The following is a 17,932-nucleotide window of genomic DNA, read 5'->3' as shown; positions in this document are numbered from 1 at the left end:
TTTAAATGTTTAACTTCAGAAGATGATCTAAAACCTTGGCAATTTCTAGAAGAGAAACTAAATGTATGTAGCTTACATAACTGCTTTGGTATATGGATGGAAGGGGGTATAGTACATTAAAAATTAAATCAAATAAAAAAGTAAATTGTATTTTTCAGATTTCATGTTAGATATCGCTGCCTGTGACAAAACATAACAAATGTTACTGTACACTGGGTGATGTACAAGTGGAAACGGCACAAATGGCAACTCATTTACACATTTTTTGTTTTTAAGCAGTGTGGCAGCACGACCATGTACGCCCTGTTGTTCTTTCTTCACATAATTGGTTGGAAAATACTAGGCATGTTCAGTGACAGGCAGGACGATTGAATGCGGTTTCACTGATTGGAGAAATAAAATTCACGTGTGTACCCACTTGTCATTCATACAACAGAAAGATTGAATGAGTAAATTATCGAGTCAATTGAGATGAAATCATTTTTTTGGGTGGTGTGTTGTGAGATTTTCTGGTGTAAGACCATGGATGTCTTTGTTTAACAAAAGTTGTGGGGAAATAGTTGGACAATGGAAGGGTGGTGTACTGTACTGTATATGACGCTTTTTAAAAGTAATTTGACAAAGGTTGACCATTAAAGAAATTTTTAGCAATATTGCTCACCACAAATAAAAGTACTCTGCTTACATCTTGTGGCAAGAGGCCGGCACTGCATTTTTAAACAGCATATTAAAATATATTTTATGGCTTACCAACTATTAACTGACTATAATGATAATGGCAATAATTTTACGTATTTCATACTATGATAGTATTCAATACGTTTTCTTGTTTTTTCTCTTTTGAACAAAATTATGCAGCGTTCCCTTTAAAAAAATCTGACCTGTAGTCAGGCGCCCAATCGCGGCGCGTAAACTGAAACTTGTTGTCACCGGGCGGCAGCTAACAGCTAAAAGGTAGCATTTCCCTGTAGAGTGAACCAGAACTTCTCAAGGAGTACCGAGTCACTCTTGATAAGCAATTCGGAAGTCGTCGCTATATACTGTGTCGTTCCTGGACCACGAAAGATGACTTTTGCACTGGTAAGGGAGTTTATAAAGCTATCTGTTAGCCGCTTAGAAGTGGAAGTTGCGTCTTAAAACAGGTGACGCGCAACGGACGCCAAGAAATAACATTGACATTTGCAAGCTGTACATTTGATACTGTTATTGTATTTTGGGTCCACGTGTTTATTTGGGGGAGTAATATTTTATTTATGTATCTATTTTTATATTTCAAGTCATGAGACACTAACCAATAAACTGTACGCATGGCGGAAATACGTCACGACACTCGCAGAAGTGGAAATTTAGCCGTGACCGGCAACTTGCGACTTAAGAGTTATTTTGCCGTTAATCACGCCAAATCAATGCTCTGACTTTTATCGTTCGTTAGACAGTTAATGCCGATAACCGACTGTCGTCGACAAATTGCAAACTTGGTGAAAAGACACCGAAGGGTTTCGGTCCGTCCGGCGATTGACCAAACAGAGCCGTTCACGGCAAAATAGTGCTTGCAGTAGATTTACCGGTCACGGCAAACTATCCACTGCATGTTAATAATACAGCATAACCAACCAAGTACAAAAAAACAACAACCCCAGAATGCATTGAAGAGGTATACAAATTTAATTTTGAACAATATATATATATTTTTTTACAATTATGCTACAGGTATATTTATCTTTATTCAGCAAATAAGTAGATCGTTTTCTATTTGATTCTCATATAAATAATAATAATATGCACAAAAAAAAAACTTTTAGTGTCAACTCTCGACGCCGAATTTGTCAAAGTGTCTCATGATGATGCCAAGCTCCAGCTCCACGGTGCCCATAGCCGCGGTGTGCAGCCTGTATCGGTCCGCCCCGCTGTAGATGAGATCCGGGCTCCTGAGCTGCGGCCCCCCGCCGACAAACCTTCGCGATAGCTCCTCCTGCCAGGAGCCGAGGGGCCTCCACGTACAGCAGCTGACTCGATGGTGTCCCGGGCTGGAGGGGACGTGGCAGTAGCCGTACCCGAACAACTCGCATCGACCGAACGAGTCCTGGTGCCACACTTGGAGGTGGATCTTGGGCCAACCTTGGAGTCCCTTTGTGGCGTAATGCAAGTCAATGGGGTGGCACCAGCACGCCATGTCTCCAGTCAGGGGGTTATCCACTTGCGTTTGACCCTGCTTCAAACCCGAGAGAAGACGCCACGCTCCGCCAGTGTGAACCCCCCATTTGCAAAAGAGACTGTTCTGAGGGAAGCCCGTGGCCCCAATCAGCTGACCTATGATGTGCAGCTCGGCCATGCCACGACAAATCCACTCTGGCGTGGAAAAACAAGTCTTTATATCCCCTTCGCACGCGAGCTGCAAGCGTCACGGGCTTCTACACGTCTCCTTGACAACACTGTTACTGACCTAGCACTTGTAGCCCCGCGCGTTACATGACAGGCGGTCTAAAAACAAACCAAAAAACAAACAAAAAAAAAACACTCCCGTTGGATTTGAATCGATGACCTAAGACGTCAACTTTCCATTAAGGGCCCGTACAACAGCAACTACTTACTACGACAAAGCGGCTTGGATGCGCAATGTTACAATGGATGCATGAAGCTAGGCCCAAAAGACAAACGCCAGGGAGGGACCAGCAAATTGGAAGCTTCTTCTTCTTCGCCGCTTGGACGCGACTGCAATAGAAACAGCGCCATCATGCGGGTATAAGGATGATGATAAAATGATGAGCTGCTACATTAGGAACATGACAGCTTGAATGAAGGAATTTGTGACTGTGCGCGCGCGCGCGTGTGTGGGTAGGTACATTGTAATCAGTATAGATGATCAGATGAAAGGGTCGATGTAAGTGTTAAAAAAATAATAATGATCCAAACTGTAATACTACAGTTGTAATCATAGTTATACTATTCCTTGCGCATCAAAACAATAACTACGCAGGACTAGTTTGAGATGGAAAAAATGATCAGATTATTAGAATATATTCTAAATTATATGATTTTTGTTTTTTCTCTCAACACCTCAAAACGTTCATTAACATCAGACGAGACCTATCTTTAGTTGTATCGTTTTTATGATGCCTTCTATGGACCATGAAAGTGGTATGATGTTATGAACATAACACTATATACAGTGCTCAGCATAAATGAGTACACCCCAACAGATTTATAAGAACACATTTGTTTCCTTTCAGAATCAATCTATTCTATTCTATTCTTTATTACAAGTCACATCAACAGTCTTGACTTTGGCTCTTTTGCTGAGTTTAACGTGTTTCATCAAAAACAGTTAATTTACCTAAAGACTATAGGGGGCTGAAATTTTAGCCAGATTTTTTTTTTTAACATTATGTATAAATTCAGAATAGCACCATGAGAGGCTAATTGAACATAGTGCAGCACTTCCAGTCAAGAAGTAGACCATTAGTCAGAGTCAAGTTGTCACTACACCGCTGGGTCAAAAATAACCCAATTTTGCTCAAAAATTGGACCGACCCACGACGTAGGTCAATTTGACCCAACGTTTAGGTCATAACTTGTTTTGTAACAGTAATGTAGTTTCAGAACAAAACAACCCCAAAAAAATAAATGGGGTCAATTTAACCCAACTTTGGGGTTGTAATTTGTTTTGTAACAGTAATGTAGTAATTTAGTTTTTTGGGGTTGTTTTGTTTTGATACAAAACAAAATTGGTTCAATTGACCCAAGTAGTGGGTCGGTCCAATTTTTGACCAAATTATTATTTTATTTTTGACCCACCATAAGGGTGTATTGTTGTCCGCAGCAGAACTCAAATTATGACCCTTGGTTCCGAAGCCTGAGTCCTTAGAAATGAACTACAATTATAGGTTAATGCAAAATCTCTCATTTGTTTAGTCATTCATGCCTCAGATCAGGTAACGTAATGCGTGGCCATATTTTGTCTCCCTATCCACATAGCCGGATCCAACGCTTGAGCGTAATTTCAAGGGTCACAAGGAGGCCGTGACGAGCGTGGACTTCAGCAGCAACATGAAACAGATCGGTAACTGCTCTAATTGCTCTCTGCATTTGTAAATCAGTGTTTCAGTTTGACTTTTTTTTTTTTCTTCTGACAACTGCTTGGTTAATCTTAATCATGCCTTACATTGTTCATCCCCCAGCCACATGCTCCACAGACTGCAGCGTGATGATCTGGAACATGAAACCTCAGAGGCGTGCATATCGTTTTGACGGGCATGAAGACTCTGTCACCTCCATCCAGTTTTCTCCCTCGGGACACCTGGTGGCCTCCTGCTCCAAAGACAAGACCGTGCGCCTTTGGGTGCCCAACATGTAGGTTTTTTCTTTCTGCCAAATTAGTTATTTTTTTTCTCCCACCTATCTTCTTTATGGTTTATTTAATAAGAATATTGTGGGTTTTAAAGCACATGATTGTTGTTCAACAGTACACGTCAATGCTTTGCATAGTGCAAAGAAGAAAACAAATAATACCTAAACATTAAAGTTTCCTAGCCTGGAAAGCCACACCCACTCACGCACTCTTCACTCTTTTTTTCCCGCAACAACGACACAAGTCATTCACTACTGTCTCTCTTTGGCTGGATGTTGGATTGATACTCCGTCTCTGCAGAAAAAAAAAGAGAGACTTCAACGAGTCGCTTTTCTGACGTTACTCCGCTGTCTGTTAGCTCAGGTTTGCCCCGCCTCAGAAATGCGACTGACAGCGAGTGAGTCTGGATTTCCAGGCTAATAGTTTCCTATCACAAAACGTATTGAATTGACATCTAACAACTCCCCAAACTCATCACCTAGCAGCTACTCTAATGAATGCAAGTCGTATTGCTCAGATTGCGTTGAGCAGCCAGACCCTTGTGTGTTTGTTTGCGGGTTTTACAGGAAGGCTCAGTCGACTGTATTCAAGGCTCACACAGCCACCATACGTAGTGTGAATTTTTCCGAGGATGGCCAGGCTCTTGTCACGGCGTCCGATGACAAGACGGTCAAGGTGTGGGCTGTCCACAGACAAAAGTTCCTGTTCTCGCTCAACCAGCATATCAACTGGGTCCGCTGCGCCAGGTATGACACATTTTTGTCAATCCAAATTGGACCTGCAACCTCATGATCCAATATATGCATTTCTCGCAGGTTTTCCCCAGACAACCGTTTGATCGTTTCCTCGAGCGATGACAAAACTATTAAGCTGTGGGACAAAAACAGCCGGGAATGTATTCATTCTTTCTACGAACATGCAGGGTGAGAATGTTTTACAATCATTTCACCAATGCAAAGATGTCTTTCTTCATTCATTGAATTCATTTTCCTTTCCTCTTAACAAGTTATGCAAACTATGTGGATTTCCATCCCAGTGGAACGTGCATCGCTGCAGCAAGTACTGACAATTCAGTCAAGGTGTGGGACATTCGATCCCATAAGATGCTGCAACATTACCAAGGTAAAGAGTCAAGACACATCACAATTATTTTACACAATCAGTCGATTAACTTTAAGGCTACGATCAGCTGTGTGCCTGGATTCGTTTGCGTTCATAATTTCTTTCAGTGTCATTACATGAAATGTTGAGGGGGCCGTTTTGTCTGTCTCCCGCTCTGTTGTTTTAATTAGCTTCCCTTAATGGATTTCAGCTGCAAGAGCTAATAATGGATAATGACACCGGTCTAGAACAATCCTCCGTGTCCCCTCCTCCGCTTCATAATGGTGATGCAGTTCACAAGTTACCAGACTGAAGTGTTATAAATGATGGTGTTGAGAAAGTATGATTTGTTCAAGTGGCTTAATTGAACTTTTCAGTTAAAGTTTTAGCATGTGATTATTATTGCGCTTGTAGTTTGTATCATACAGAGAAATGAAGATGATCTCGATGTCATTCCCGTTTTTGTAATCTCAATGTGGCGGTCAGTCAGTGCAGTTGAAGATCATCTCTCAGCCAGCAGAGGGCGCCTTTGAATCACAGAAAACCCGCTGTGCTCATTTTGTCTCCGCCAGGAATCCAATTACGACAGTGCATGCCTACATGAATCAAATGTGATTATTGGAGCTCGCCACAGGCTAGACCAATTGACATCATCATTTGTGTGAATGTAAACATAATGTCAAGGCACCTTTAAGCCACAGTGTGAGGAGGAGCGTAAAACCCAGTAGATGGTACATACCGTATAAAATGGCGGAAGTATAGAAAACACAACCAATTGTGCCGCAATTGATCATGTACTGAATCGCTTTAAATTATGCAGGTAGGTTGATTATGTACAACAGGCCTCTGTGGTTCTGTGGCTGGCTGGCCTATACAACTGTATTTAAGGTCAAGAACAGTTTTACAATATTCATTTAAAAAGTATTATATGCTAGTTTTGTATTTATGTGTGTGTGTTCTTTATAGTCCACAACGGCGTGGTGAACTGTTTGTCTTTCCATCCATCTGGTAATTTTCTCCTCACTGCATCCAACGATTCCACAACCAAGATACTAGACCTTGTGGAGGGAAAACTGTTGTTCACACTGCACGGACACCAGGTACAAACACACACCCATACGCACCTAAATTCTTTACACCCTGATAAAATTTTGAATTTAAAGGACTGTAAAGCAGGGATGTGATTTTTCCGCTAATTCGCGGAATTCCGCTTTTTTTATCTCCCCCCCAAAAAAAAAAATTCAGATTTTTTTTTTTTTTTTTTTTTTAGTAGTTCATTGTGTATGCACATGACTCCGACAGATAACATCTTCTGCTATAACAAAGACATTTGTGGTATGCTCTAATATGAGTTACTTTTCATTTGGTCATGATACAATTATTTGTTCATGAAATTTGAACTCTTCAACATTATTTATGTGTTAACTTAGTAATCACATGAGTTAGATATGATGATATTCTCAGTGATAGTTTTTAAAAGCAAAGGCAGTCCAATGTTTTTGAATGTGACTGATTTTGAGTTGACTAAAACTGCCATTTTATATGGGATAGTTCAATATACATTGAAAATTGATGCTGTTGTTTTGTCTATTTCTTTGTCATGTGAGTGCATTGAAAGTACTTAAAAACACGGAAAACCCATGAGCTCTAACCCTAACCCTGGACCTAGCTGGGTGCCAGCGGCCCCCAGACCCCCGGCTAAATTTTCAGATAATTTCACTTTGGTCAAAACACATCCCTGGTAAAGGTGGAGTAAACCGTAACAGTGCTGTTCTTGGGGGTGAGAGACATTCTGTTGCTTTAGGTTAGGGGTCAACAACCTTTTTTGAAAGTGTCTTGCGTCCTGCTTAATGTGAAGGGATACTAGTTTATTACGCACTTCTGAAATAACAACTTTGGTCACGTTACATTCATTGTTATTATTAACAATGAATGAATTAAACAGTTTATTCATTTAGGTGACGAATCACTGATATGACTGAATGTATATCGGAGGCCCCTGGTTTAGGCGGTCATGAGACTTGCTCTCCACTCAGCTAACTTGCTAACTCGCTGCATGTTTTCTTCCTTGACGTGTGTATACAGTATGTTCACTTACTACACCACCTCCCCGTTTGTATATATGTATACAGTTTATTTTAGTACTTGCCAGGCAAGCAGCCCACTCATAATGACTCATCTCTGAAACAGGACCGTGTTTCTTCCTCTGTTCGTGTGGATCCTCAACTCTTCCTCCTCCTCCTTCTCTTTGTTTCGGCTCCTTCCTTTTGTCCAACGTCAACTCTACTGTCTATCTGTTCTCGCAGCTTTGATAGTCTCACTTTAGACCCAAGACTGGACGGGCAGGCTCAACAATCTACCGATCTTGCACATTTTTGCGTACCCTGTGTGATGTCGTTATACCTCACTTGCCACCAGTCCTCTCTTCGTACCAAATTAAAACACAACAAAACAAATCCGTCATATCCCCCCCTACTCACACCTTTTAAGTTGTCATCTCATGCTCACACTCTCCATTTGTCTCATTGTTCTTTTTGGCTCAGCAGTCACTCCAATCTGTTGGAGTTGGGATCTCTCACAGTATGATAGAATCTCTAAATTCAAATAATGGTGATGTTGTATGATTCATAAAATTGGGCTTCTAGCATCACACAAAAAGCAGGAGTCAGCTGTCCAGGTTTTTCTGTTCTATTGTTTCCACTGTTCAACTTTTTTTTTTTTTTTTTTTTACACTTAAATGGCAGTGGCGAACAGATCCTTGCCTCCCACACCACACACACCAGTTGACCTGTTCTCATGCAAATTAGCCACGCTGTTGGCTTTTCATGGCACGCGTCTTCTGTCCAGGCTGCTCAATACAACATGGCTAAGTCAACAACAATTATAATGGAAGAACAGAATGCATTTGTCATCACAATCCTAGATCAGAAAGACTGTTAAAAATCGTCACTAAAAGCAGGGATGTGATTTTTCCGCTAATTCGCGGAATTCCGCTTTTTTTTATCTCCCCCCCAAAAAAAAAAAAATCCGATTTTTTTTTTTTTTTGTATTTCATTGTGTATGCACATGACTCCGACAGATAACATCTTCTGCTATAACAAAGACATTTGTGGTATGCTCTAATAGGAGTTACTTTTCATTTGGTCATGATACAATTATTTGTTCATGAAATTTGAACTCTTCAACATTATTTATGTGTTAACTTAGTAATCACATGAGTTAGATATGATGATATTCTCAGTGATAGTTTTTAAAAGCAAAGGCAGTCCAATGTTTTTGAATGTGACTGATTTTGAGTTGACTAAAACTGCCATTTTATATGGGATAGTTCAATATACATTGAAAATTTATGCTGTTGTTTTGTCTATTTCTTTGTCATGTGAGTGCATTGAAAGTACTTAAAAACACGGAAAACCCATGAGCTCCGGCCCCCAGACCCCGGGCTAAATTTTCAGATAATTTCACTTTGGTCAAATCACATCCCTGTTAAAACATTGCCTTTACAGTTAGCAAATATTTTAGGGTAGAGACAGTGTGGCCGTGGAATGGATTTGTTCAATTTGTTATGCCTTTTGGGGGAATTATTTCAATCAGAGATCAGCCAGTGTCCTCAAGAAAGATTGCGGAGAGGTTTCGCTGTATTAGTTACCTCTCCCATCAGTATGGGTGCTGCTAAGGTTAACGTGACTGCTTCCATAGCACCCTTTTTGAGGGTGCTTCTACAGTTTGAGTGTGAAAATCTATATAGTGCGGACCTTTGTTTTCATTTGCATGCCGCACTCATCCGTCAGAACACACAGATGAGGTCATCGATGATCCTGCCAGTGGTTTCATCACTACATAGAGCTCAGGAAGAAAATGGTGGAAAGGAAACTTCTTGAACTATGTCAAGGTGAACCCCAAATTAATGTATATCGTCATGAACCGTGCAGTTTTTGGGTGAAAGGTAGAGTTGTGTTCATGCTCTGTTCAAGAAATGAAGGAGGCAGGTACGAGTGTCGGTTGGAGTAAAGTGCCGAAGAATGCACGTATCATTGAACGTCCACCCAAAGAAAAGTACAGTGATGTGTGTTTGTCTAGCCGTGGCGAGTGCCAGCCTGGCAGCAGGCATTAGTCAGAGCAGAAACAGAACATACTGTCTGTCATGTCGTCGCGTTGCCATAGTGACACTGTCTGCTTTGCTCAGGTGCTTCTGGGAAAGCATTCCTCACACAAACCGGCCTGTCTGGGCGCTAGCCATGCATAGGATACAGCTCCCTTTTCATTATTTCCATCCGCCTTGCGTGTGCGTTTCTTTTCCACTCTTTTGTCCCGACACCCCCAGGTGATCATTGTTAGCGCTGACCAGAGTTTGACCCCTGCCCACCTGCGTTTCTGCTTTCTTTATTGGTTCCCAAATGCAGGGTCAGTCGTTAGCAGAGGAGTCGTCGGGTGAGACAAATATACAATGTGATATCGTTTCTATTTCTCCACAGGGTCCAGTAAAATGTGTGGCCTTTTCTAGAACAGGAGAGTACTTCGCCTCTGGAGGTTCTGATGAACAGGTGATGAGTTAAAATTGGATTCTAGTTGGTCAAAGTTGCATTTTATCGCGAATCAAAACCAATCACGAAAATGCTCTTTTTGGCAAAATATGTAACATTCTTACCATGGATTTGCAGGTGATGGTGTGGAAGAGCAACTTTGATGAGAGCAGCGACACAGCCAGGGTGCAGCAGTCCACCTGTCCCACCCGCCAGGTGCCCAGTCGACACACACAATCGACAGAATTATGCCCATACATGATAATCACAATTAATTATTATTATTGCCACAAAATGCGGCAAATGTGGGGAAAAATTCAGGACACTTTTGCACTAGAGCTTGGCAATATTTTCCACAAAAATCACATTTCCGATTTAATCAGTTTTTCCTCTTTGGTTATAAAAAAAACCCGCAAATGATACTGACATTAAACTAGTGCGGTCACTATTGAATATTTTTAGAATTGATTATTCAATCGATTAAATGACTAATCGGATTAATTCAAATTTTACATTAGAGTTTATTACAAAAGCATTTTTCCCCCCTGATAACTGTTTATTAACCAGTGATTGATGTACTATTTTACCGGTTCGGTAATTTTTTTCCAAAGTAAAAACCAATGTTGGCAAATGTCTTAATTTGATTAAGCACAGAAGATAATCAGTCTTCTTTCATGAAGGCCTGCAGAAATCAGTGAACAATTGCTGTTGATATGCTGAAATCAGAGGGTTTGGACAATTTTAAATGAAAAAAAAGTGGCTTCAACGATCACTTGATTATTAAAATAGTTGTCGATTAATTTTGACAGCTCTACATTAAACGGAAAGGATATAACCTGACCCGTATCACAGACAGGCTTTTCCCGCCTTGCATGTGGCGGCTGATAATTCATCATGGGCTGCCACACCGGCCTCGCCTCACACAGCAAACAACACGGGTGTCAGACTCGATAGTGACGGATTGACGGACCTTCCTACTGATTCTTGAAAATAATGAGAGTGACTCGTATTCATCAGAATCTGACCCCAAAAATGCGGTGTTGAATTGGCTTTCAACACTGCTACGTCACAGCTCCATTTCTTGCAATTGTGCACATTAGCTGTCATGGCGTCTCGACAGTTAGGTTCTGCGAGCTATTATAACCGGATACAAGCGGCCGAAATGAGTTTCCTCCGCAGGGTAGCCGGGCTTTCCCTTAGAGATAGGGTGAGAAGCTCGGTCATCCGAGAGGGAGTCAGCGTCGAGTGTCGCTGCTCCTCCACGTTGAGAGGAACCAGTTGAGGTGGCTCGGGCATCTGGTTCGGATGCCTCCTGGACGCCTCCCTGGGGAGGTGTTCCGGGCATGTCCTACCGGCAGGAGGCCCCGGGGACGACCCAGGACACGCTGGAGAGACTATGTCTCTCGGCTGTCCTGGGAACGCCTTGGGGTCCCGTCGGATGAGCTGGCTGAAGTGGCTGGGGAGAGGGAAGTCTGGGCTTCCCCGCTAAAGCTGCTGCCCCCGCGACCCGACCCCTGATAAGCCGAAGAAGACGGACGGAGCTATTATAACCTTGGTTTAATACAACCAGAGTATGCGTTTATATGTTTGGATGCATTTTTTCTTGATAAACCATATATATATATATTTTTAATATAATAATAAATGTCACACCCTAATCTGTTTATTGCTTATACCTAATTATGAAATAGTGTCAAGCAGAGGTATTGCTACAGATTTTTGCAAAACAATTTATATGCAGCAAAATGTTCACGTAAAAATAGTATGCTTCCATATTAACATAATCTCACAGGTTCACGTACAGGTTTATGCAAATATTTACCGCTAGTATAAAAATAAACACATGGCACCCACATGGTACAGATGCCCTGGTGTTTAGTGTTTTCATGCCGCCTTTCCCCTCCAAGCATATTGCGTCCTTTGAAGTCTGCTGCATTTCACTTCCATACCGCTCATGCAGGACGACCGGTTATCTATCTGGTCCTGCACCTTCACTTTGATGTGAAATACTTTCATCCCCATTGCCTGACTTCACAAAGTAATTTGCATATTAATCTGATCTCTGTTTATATTATGACAATGTTCTTTCATGTGGTACTCATATAGACAGTGGGTTGTGTAAACCTCAAGTAAATGACAAGGCTGTTGAAACACCTTTTATTAGACCTCGGCCAAGGCCAATACATGACAAAATGCTGAAGAAGAAATTTGTGTTTAAGTAGGTTTGCTTTTTATCCGAGTAAGTTTGATGAAATACTTCCTTTTTAGTGTTTGTATAATGTTGCAATTGCAATAACAACAAGAGAAAATAACCTTACAAAATGTTATCCAACACATTCATCTGACATTTCTGTTGTGTTGGATACCTAACGAAACATCAATAAATGCCACAGTCAATTATGCTGAAAATATCCAGACGCGAAAAGACTTTTAAGCCATTTATGGGCATGTGTCTAGTTTATTATGTCAGCGATGCTGTACAATGTCATTAATTCTAAAAAAGAAAAGTGTAATTGTATAGTTCACAAGCATGTCTTTTTTACCCGTGGCATTGGTTACAAACATTTTCTGTTGCAGATGTGCCTGATTATTGCTAGAAACTGTAACTAGTGGTGGTATTAAACAAAGACTGCCGGGGAAATTATATCAAGAGCACTCGGCGCAAAGCAGAATATCATTCATTCATTCATTCATCTATTTTCTATAGCTCTTGTCTTCTTTAGAGTCAGGGTTGAGGCGGGTCACCACGTAGTCACAGTTCACATATAGACAACTATTCACACTCAGGAGTCCTCAATGAACCTTACCACAAGTTACCAGCCTGTTTTTGGAATATAGGAGGAAGCCAGAATACCCGGAGAAAACCCACATAATTACCCCAGCCGAGATTCAAACCCACTGTTGACATGCTAACGACTACGGGAACCGTGCTTAAAGGAGATGTGCTTATTTTTTTTCTTCTTAACTCTTTGACTGCCAGACGTTTTCAGAAAAGAGATGCCGTGGGTGCCAGCCGATTTAAGCATTTTGACTGATCTTTCAAGGTCCACAGAAAAGTATGTGTTTGGACTATGGAAACACACAAACTACCAAATGAAAGATTGAACTCTCATCTTTCATCAGAAAAAAAAAGTTTGTTTCTACCTTATTCCGTTTTTCAGTAATCAACAATAGAAAATGGTTAGTTTCACCTCTGTTTTGAAACAAACGTCTTTTAACGTCTTTGGCACTCCTCCATATGATTTTACTAAACGTTATTTAACGTTTTTTGGCAGTCAAAGAGTTAATTTAAAACAGCTTCTTGTGTCTTAACGCTCCTTTTTTTTTTTTTTTTGTCTCGCTGAAATAGGCCTGTTTTAAGTGGGTGGTTCTGTCACATGCAAATGAGCCACTCGTGACACTCCTTTATGGCTTTCATTGCATAACAACTAAGGGTGGAACTAGCGGGTGGCTACTTAAGCCAGAAAACATGCAAGCCCCCAGAAGGAAAACACCTGTGAAGGGATGACCTTATCACCAAGCATGCAAATTAGATATGTCAGTTCGTACAGATCTGTGTATGTAGCGCATACAGCCGACCAATCAACTAAACGTAAACATGCCAAAATTCAACATCATTCTGAACAGCTTACTCAAAGGCCGCATTTATGGAAATAGGCAGCTTGCAAAAATTGCACTTGGTTGTGTAATTTTACACATGGATGGGCAGGCACTTCAGAGACTTTTTAGACAAGCAATTAAAAAGCCAATTTTCCATAATATGTCCCTTATCAGTTGCAAATTCATAAACCCATTTTTCGCCTGGGTTGATGATCTGGATTAACCACAACAAACGAAACTGGTCTTTACCAACTTGGAGGGGTAGTAGCAAAGTCATAAGAGAGTTGAGATGAGATTTAATGGCTAATGTTTGACATTGTGTTATGTCAGAGTTAAGGCCTCACATTCATTCTTACCTTCCTGTTGTCCAAATGTCCCTCTCCAGTCCTGTAGGAGGCAGTCATGTGTATTACTCAGGAGTTTCCAATATGGCAATGTAGAAGTTATGGATGGATGGTTCTTCCTTGATTGATTTATTGATTTATTTATTTTTGGACAGGGCATTTTGTCATTTTTGCTTGCTAAAATAGAATATATCATTTAAATTAGTAATGCACTTTTTCGTTATGAGCTAGTCATTGATTTAAAGAAAATGTTTGTTTAAATATAACTTTCAAGGGTATTGTATAAGCAAACTGAACATTCTAAACTCGTTTTTCAAAATGGGTGTTTTGCACCGCTACTCATTGCAGCCTCCATTTTGCCTCAATTGATTATCAACTCCATACTTTTTCGTTCTTAACTCTTTGACTGCCAAAAACGTTAAATAACGTTTAGTAAAACCCTAGGGAGGAGTGCCAAAGACATTAAAAGACGTTTGTTTCAAAACAGAGGTGAAACTAACCATTTTCTATTGTTGATTACTGAAAAACGGAATAAGGTAGAAACAAGCTTTTTTTTCTGATGAAAGATGAGAGTCCAATCTTTCATTTGGTAGTACGTGTGTTTCCATAGTCCAAACACATTATTTTCTGTGGACCTTGAAAGATCAGTCAAAATGCTTAAATCGGCTGGCACCCACGGCATCCCTTTTCTCAAAACGTCTGGCAGTCAAAGAGTTAACGATCAAATTAAGTGATGAACCTACACTATTACATTGCATTTAGCTGCACAGTTGTTATGGGAATCAAGATGTTTATGCACTTCTCAAGATTTCCCCTCAAGTTGACTTTTTTTTTTTCTCCAGGAGAGCTCAGTATTGTTTATTCGATTTGACATCATCATTGCTCTTCTTTTTTTTAAAAAAAAAACAAATAAATTAAAAAAAAATTAATAAATGTTTTTTTTTAAATATATATACATATATATACATATATATATATATATATATATATATATATATATATATATATATATATATATATTTTTTTTTTATGTGGGTGAGTATGTGTATGTGCGTGTGTGTGTATTCATCAGTTCACCTAAAGCCCATTAAAAAAAATCCCATACTAATAATATAATATAATAATAAATTGCCAAATGCAGAAACATCAATGTAAGTTATCACGATGTAGTGGCTCTCGCTAAGTTGACATTTAAAGTTGATCCTAGATGGGAAGATCCGACATGTTTTTAACCGATTACGCACACTCTCAGAGCAAATAATGGACAAACCTTTTTCTCAAAAGGTAAACAAGGTTGAGAGAATTGCGACTATTAGTTCTCTTTAAATATTAAAATGCCTCGTCAGATATCTCTTTCACACTTAAAAGGGGCAGGTGGTTGAAGGGAGGGGGGGGGGAAACCTCAGGGAATGGTTTGGATTTCAATCATTTCAACCTGCCGCAGTGTTACTTACATCAACAAGGACAAAGCCAAGGTCCTCGCGTGCACAACACTCAGCATCCTTTTCTTCTTGCCCATATTGATCGTTGCCCTGCCTACGGACCAGAGCCACACATAATGATCCATCTTTGTACTTTCTCATACCCTATTGGTCATTTGCCTCAACAAGTGCATACACATGCAGAAAAGCAAACAAGCATCTATTTACTGAGATGTTGCCTTGCCACTTTGCTGGCTTTAATTATTTGGATTGACTCATTGAAGTAAAATGCTAAATCTGAACCAAAAGGGGAATTTGAAAACTGAACTAAGAAGTTTTATTGTCCTCAACCAGGCTACAGTAAAAAAAGAAAAAGAAAAAAAAGTAGGCCTCTGATTTTTTAAAATCATTGTGATAATTAATTGAGAACTAGTGAGTTTCAAAGGAACTGTATTTCCTGGTGTTAGCTTTCAAAAATAACGTTGGACTTATTAGCAAAAGTAGCTAAAGCACGGTGGGGGTCTTAGCTAAAGGTCACTTTCCTGAAATTGCATTCATAGCTCCTAATGGGCACAGTAAATACACATACAAACTTTAAGTGCTAAAGTTAATCCGACCTGTTTTAACTCCAATAGAAGGCTAAAAGCACCCACTGGTTACATGAAACGTTATTTAGCATAAGACATGCTATCAGATCAGGATTTTATTAAAATGATGACCCCCTCCCCCCAAGAAAACTGAGTCCAGGATTTTTAAAACTAGGCGTTTCTCTCATTGAAAGACAGTCTAGTTATTTAGACGACATGGCTGCATACAGATAAACCGTTTTTAATTAAGGTTCGTTTCTGGACTCCCATTCATCTTTTTTTTTTTTTTTCCTGTATTGTCACCTGCGACTTGCAACGTCGGCATCGTTGCCAGATGACGCACCAGGAAAATGCCACCTTCCTAGGTTTTGCTTTTCATGTATTATTTATCCATTCAGAATTAATTATTTATAGCGCCTCTTTCATCTGCCACGTGTGTGTGTGTGTGTCGGCCGAGAGGAAATAGAAGAGGTGAAAAAATGTCACCCTCTTGCTTAAACAGTAGTTTGTTAGAAATGGATTTCAAATGTTTTATGGATTTGGGCGTAAAAACAACAAGCAGAGTTGTTCTAATAACGGGCGGTAAATCGTCCTCGCTTAGTGTTGCTGTGAGGTGATATGAAGTGGGATAATGCAGTGAATAAAATGTGGGGAAAGTGTTCTGCCACCAGAATGAACACTGGCAGCTCATCATAATAAGATCACTTGCTATGGGACAGAAAGGCTTTATAATCTTCTTTCAAAGAAAATGTTTGCGTTTAGTTCCCCTTTAAGGCCCCCTGTCTGTGTTTTTAAGCTTAAGCAAGGTGTTTTGGAAGAACCTTCCCCACCATGCTCAGCATCCTCTCACAGCCCAATCCAGCCTTAGGTTCCAATTAATTTAATCAGGAAAAGATTGACTAATGAGATCAGCGCATGGAGGGAAAGGTCTCTCACCGTTGCGGCTAACCCCCTCGGAACTAAAATCCACAGGGAATTCCAAAGTAGCTCATTTGATATGCTGATCCGTTTATGTGCTTGGATGCGAGGCTGCATGATAGTTTGCCAGTCGCGGGCACGCCACCAGAAACACGGAGGCCTGTTTGTTCGACACAATAAATCGGCTTTAAAACGAGCCCAGCCCAACACCGAGACTGGCTGTGTGGTTGCAGTGTTTCTGATTTTTCTCAGTGCTCACCACAGCTGATCAAGTATTTGCTACTTTGTGAAAATAGATGAGTGTACATATGTGTGTGTGTGTGAGCGCCATCCATAGCTGACAGGCAGATCAGCTCTCTCTTATCACATCCACCCTAATCTCCCCCGCCTCCCCCAATCGTCTCGAGCTTCACATCTGGGTCTTTCTCCCGCTCACGTGTACAGGCAGACGAGCTGCACGCTCGCAACAGGCTTCCCCTTCACAGCTCAACACACACACACATGCACACTCCACTGCACCGCACGGCTGTAGGATGTGGAGGGACAGCGGAGACTTCCGTAGCATCATGAACTTCTCTTCCCTTTGCTATTGTTCTCATTGTTCTTTTGTGCACAGTACATGCATATGACTGCAATGCGGAGAACTCTTTGAAGTTACTGAAATAAAGCTGAAAAGACCCTGTAAGGTCCAAAATCTTCAAACTTGAAAGATGAGGTCAAGTAGATTCACGGTGAAAGATTAAAAAAAAAGAAAAGAAAAAAGAAGTAGTTATAGTGATAATGTAATATTAATCCAACGGCTATAAGATTTCAACAATAATGTTAATCTGATTGCTAACTAATGCTGGCTAATTTACTAGCTCGTAGCATGGAGCTATAGTAGCCACTTGTTGATATACTGTAATTGTGTGTGAAGTTGTTTTTCATCACTAAGATGAGAGAACATTTTATACGAAATAGTTTTAGATACAAAATATTCAATATTATCTGCTGGGGGATGGCAAAAACTAGAGAAATGCAATTTAATATTACATAGAAAATCTAGAAAAGGACAGTCAAGGAAATCGAAACCAAGTTCGACTAACAAACT

General features: G+C 40.4%; 2 protein-coding genes across 2 annotated transcripts in view; one reads left to right on the top strand and one right to left on the bottom strand.

The window, feature by feature from the left end:
• The first annotated feature begins 918 nt into the window (after window positions 1-918).
• The window catches only part of poc1a (POC1 centriolar protein A), a 29,443-nt gene continuing 12,429 nt past the window's right edge, over window positions 919-17,932 (top strand). Inside the window, exons 1-9 of the mRNA XM_077573071.1 lie at window positions 919-1,080; window positions 3,976-4,060; window positions 4,179-4,350; window positions 4,915-5,094; window positions 5,164-5,271; window positions 5,355-5,470; window positions 6,416-6,549; window positions 9,925-9,993; window positions 10,111-10,188. Of these exons, the coding sequence (XP_077429197.1) occupies window positions 1,066-1,080; window positions 3,976-4,060; window positions 4,179-4,350; window positions 4,915-5,094; window positions 5,164-5,271; window positions 5,355-5,470; window positions 6,416-6,549; window positions 9,925-9,993; window positions 10,111-10,188 (957 nt within the window). The 5' untranslated portion in view covers window positions 919-1,065. The remainder of the gene's footprint in view (window positions 1,081-3,975; window positions 4,061-4,178; window positions 4,351-4,914; window positions 5,095-5,163; window positions 5,272-5,354; window positions 5,471-6,415; window positions 6,550-9,924; window positions 9,994-10,110; window positions 10,189-17,932) is intronic.
• Window positions 1,643-2,707, bottom strand: LOC144056333 (B9 domain-containing protein 2). The gene has a single exon (XM_077573075.1). The coding sequence runs from the start codon at window positions 2,330-2,332 to the stop codon at window positions 1,805-1,807; it is 528 nt and encodes a 175-aa protein (XP_077429201.1). The 5' UTR covers window positions 2,333-2,707; the 3' UTR covers window positions 1,643-1,804.

This window comes from Vanacampus margaritifer, chromosome 8, assembly GCF_051991255.1.
Source record: "Vanacampus margaritifer isolate UIUO_Vmar chromosome 8, RoL_Vmar_1.0, whole genome shotgun sequence".
Taxonomy (NCBI): Eukaryota; Metazoa; Chordata; class Actinopteri; order Syngnathiformes; family Syngnathidae; genus Vanacampus; species Vanacampus margaritifer.
The sequence above is the reverse complement of the archived record's forward strand: the minus strand, read 5'-3'. Positions and strand labels throughout refer to the sequence as shown.

Excerpts from the sequence above, each read along its gene's own strand:
- LOC144056333 (XM_077573075.1), bottom strand. The coding sequence starts at position 2,332 with ATGGCCGAGCTGCACATCATAGGTCAGCTGATTGGGGCCACGGGCTTC.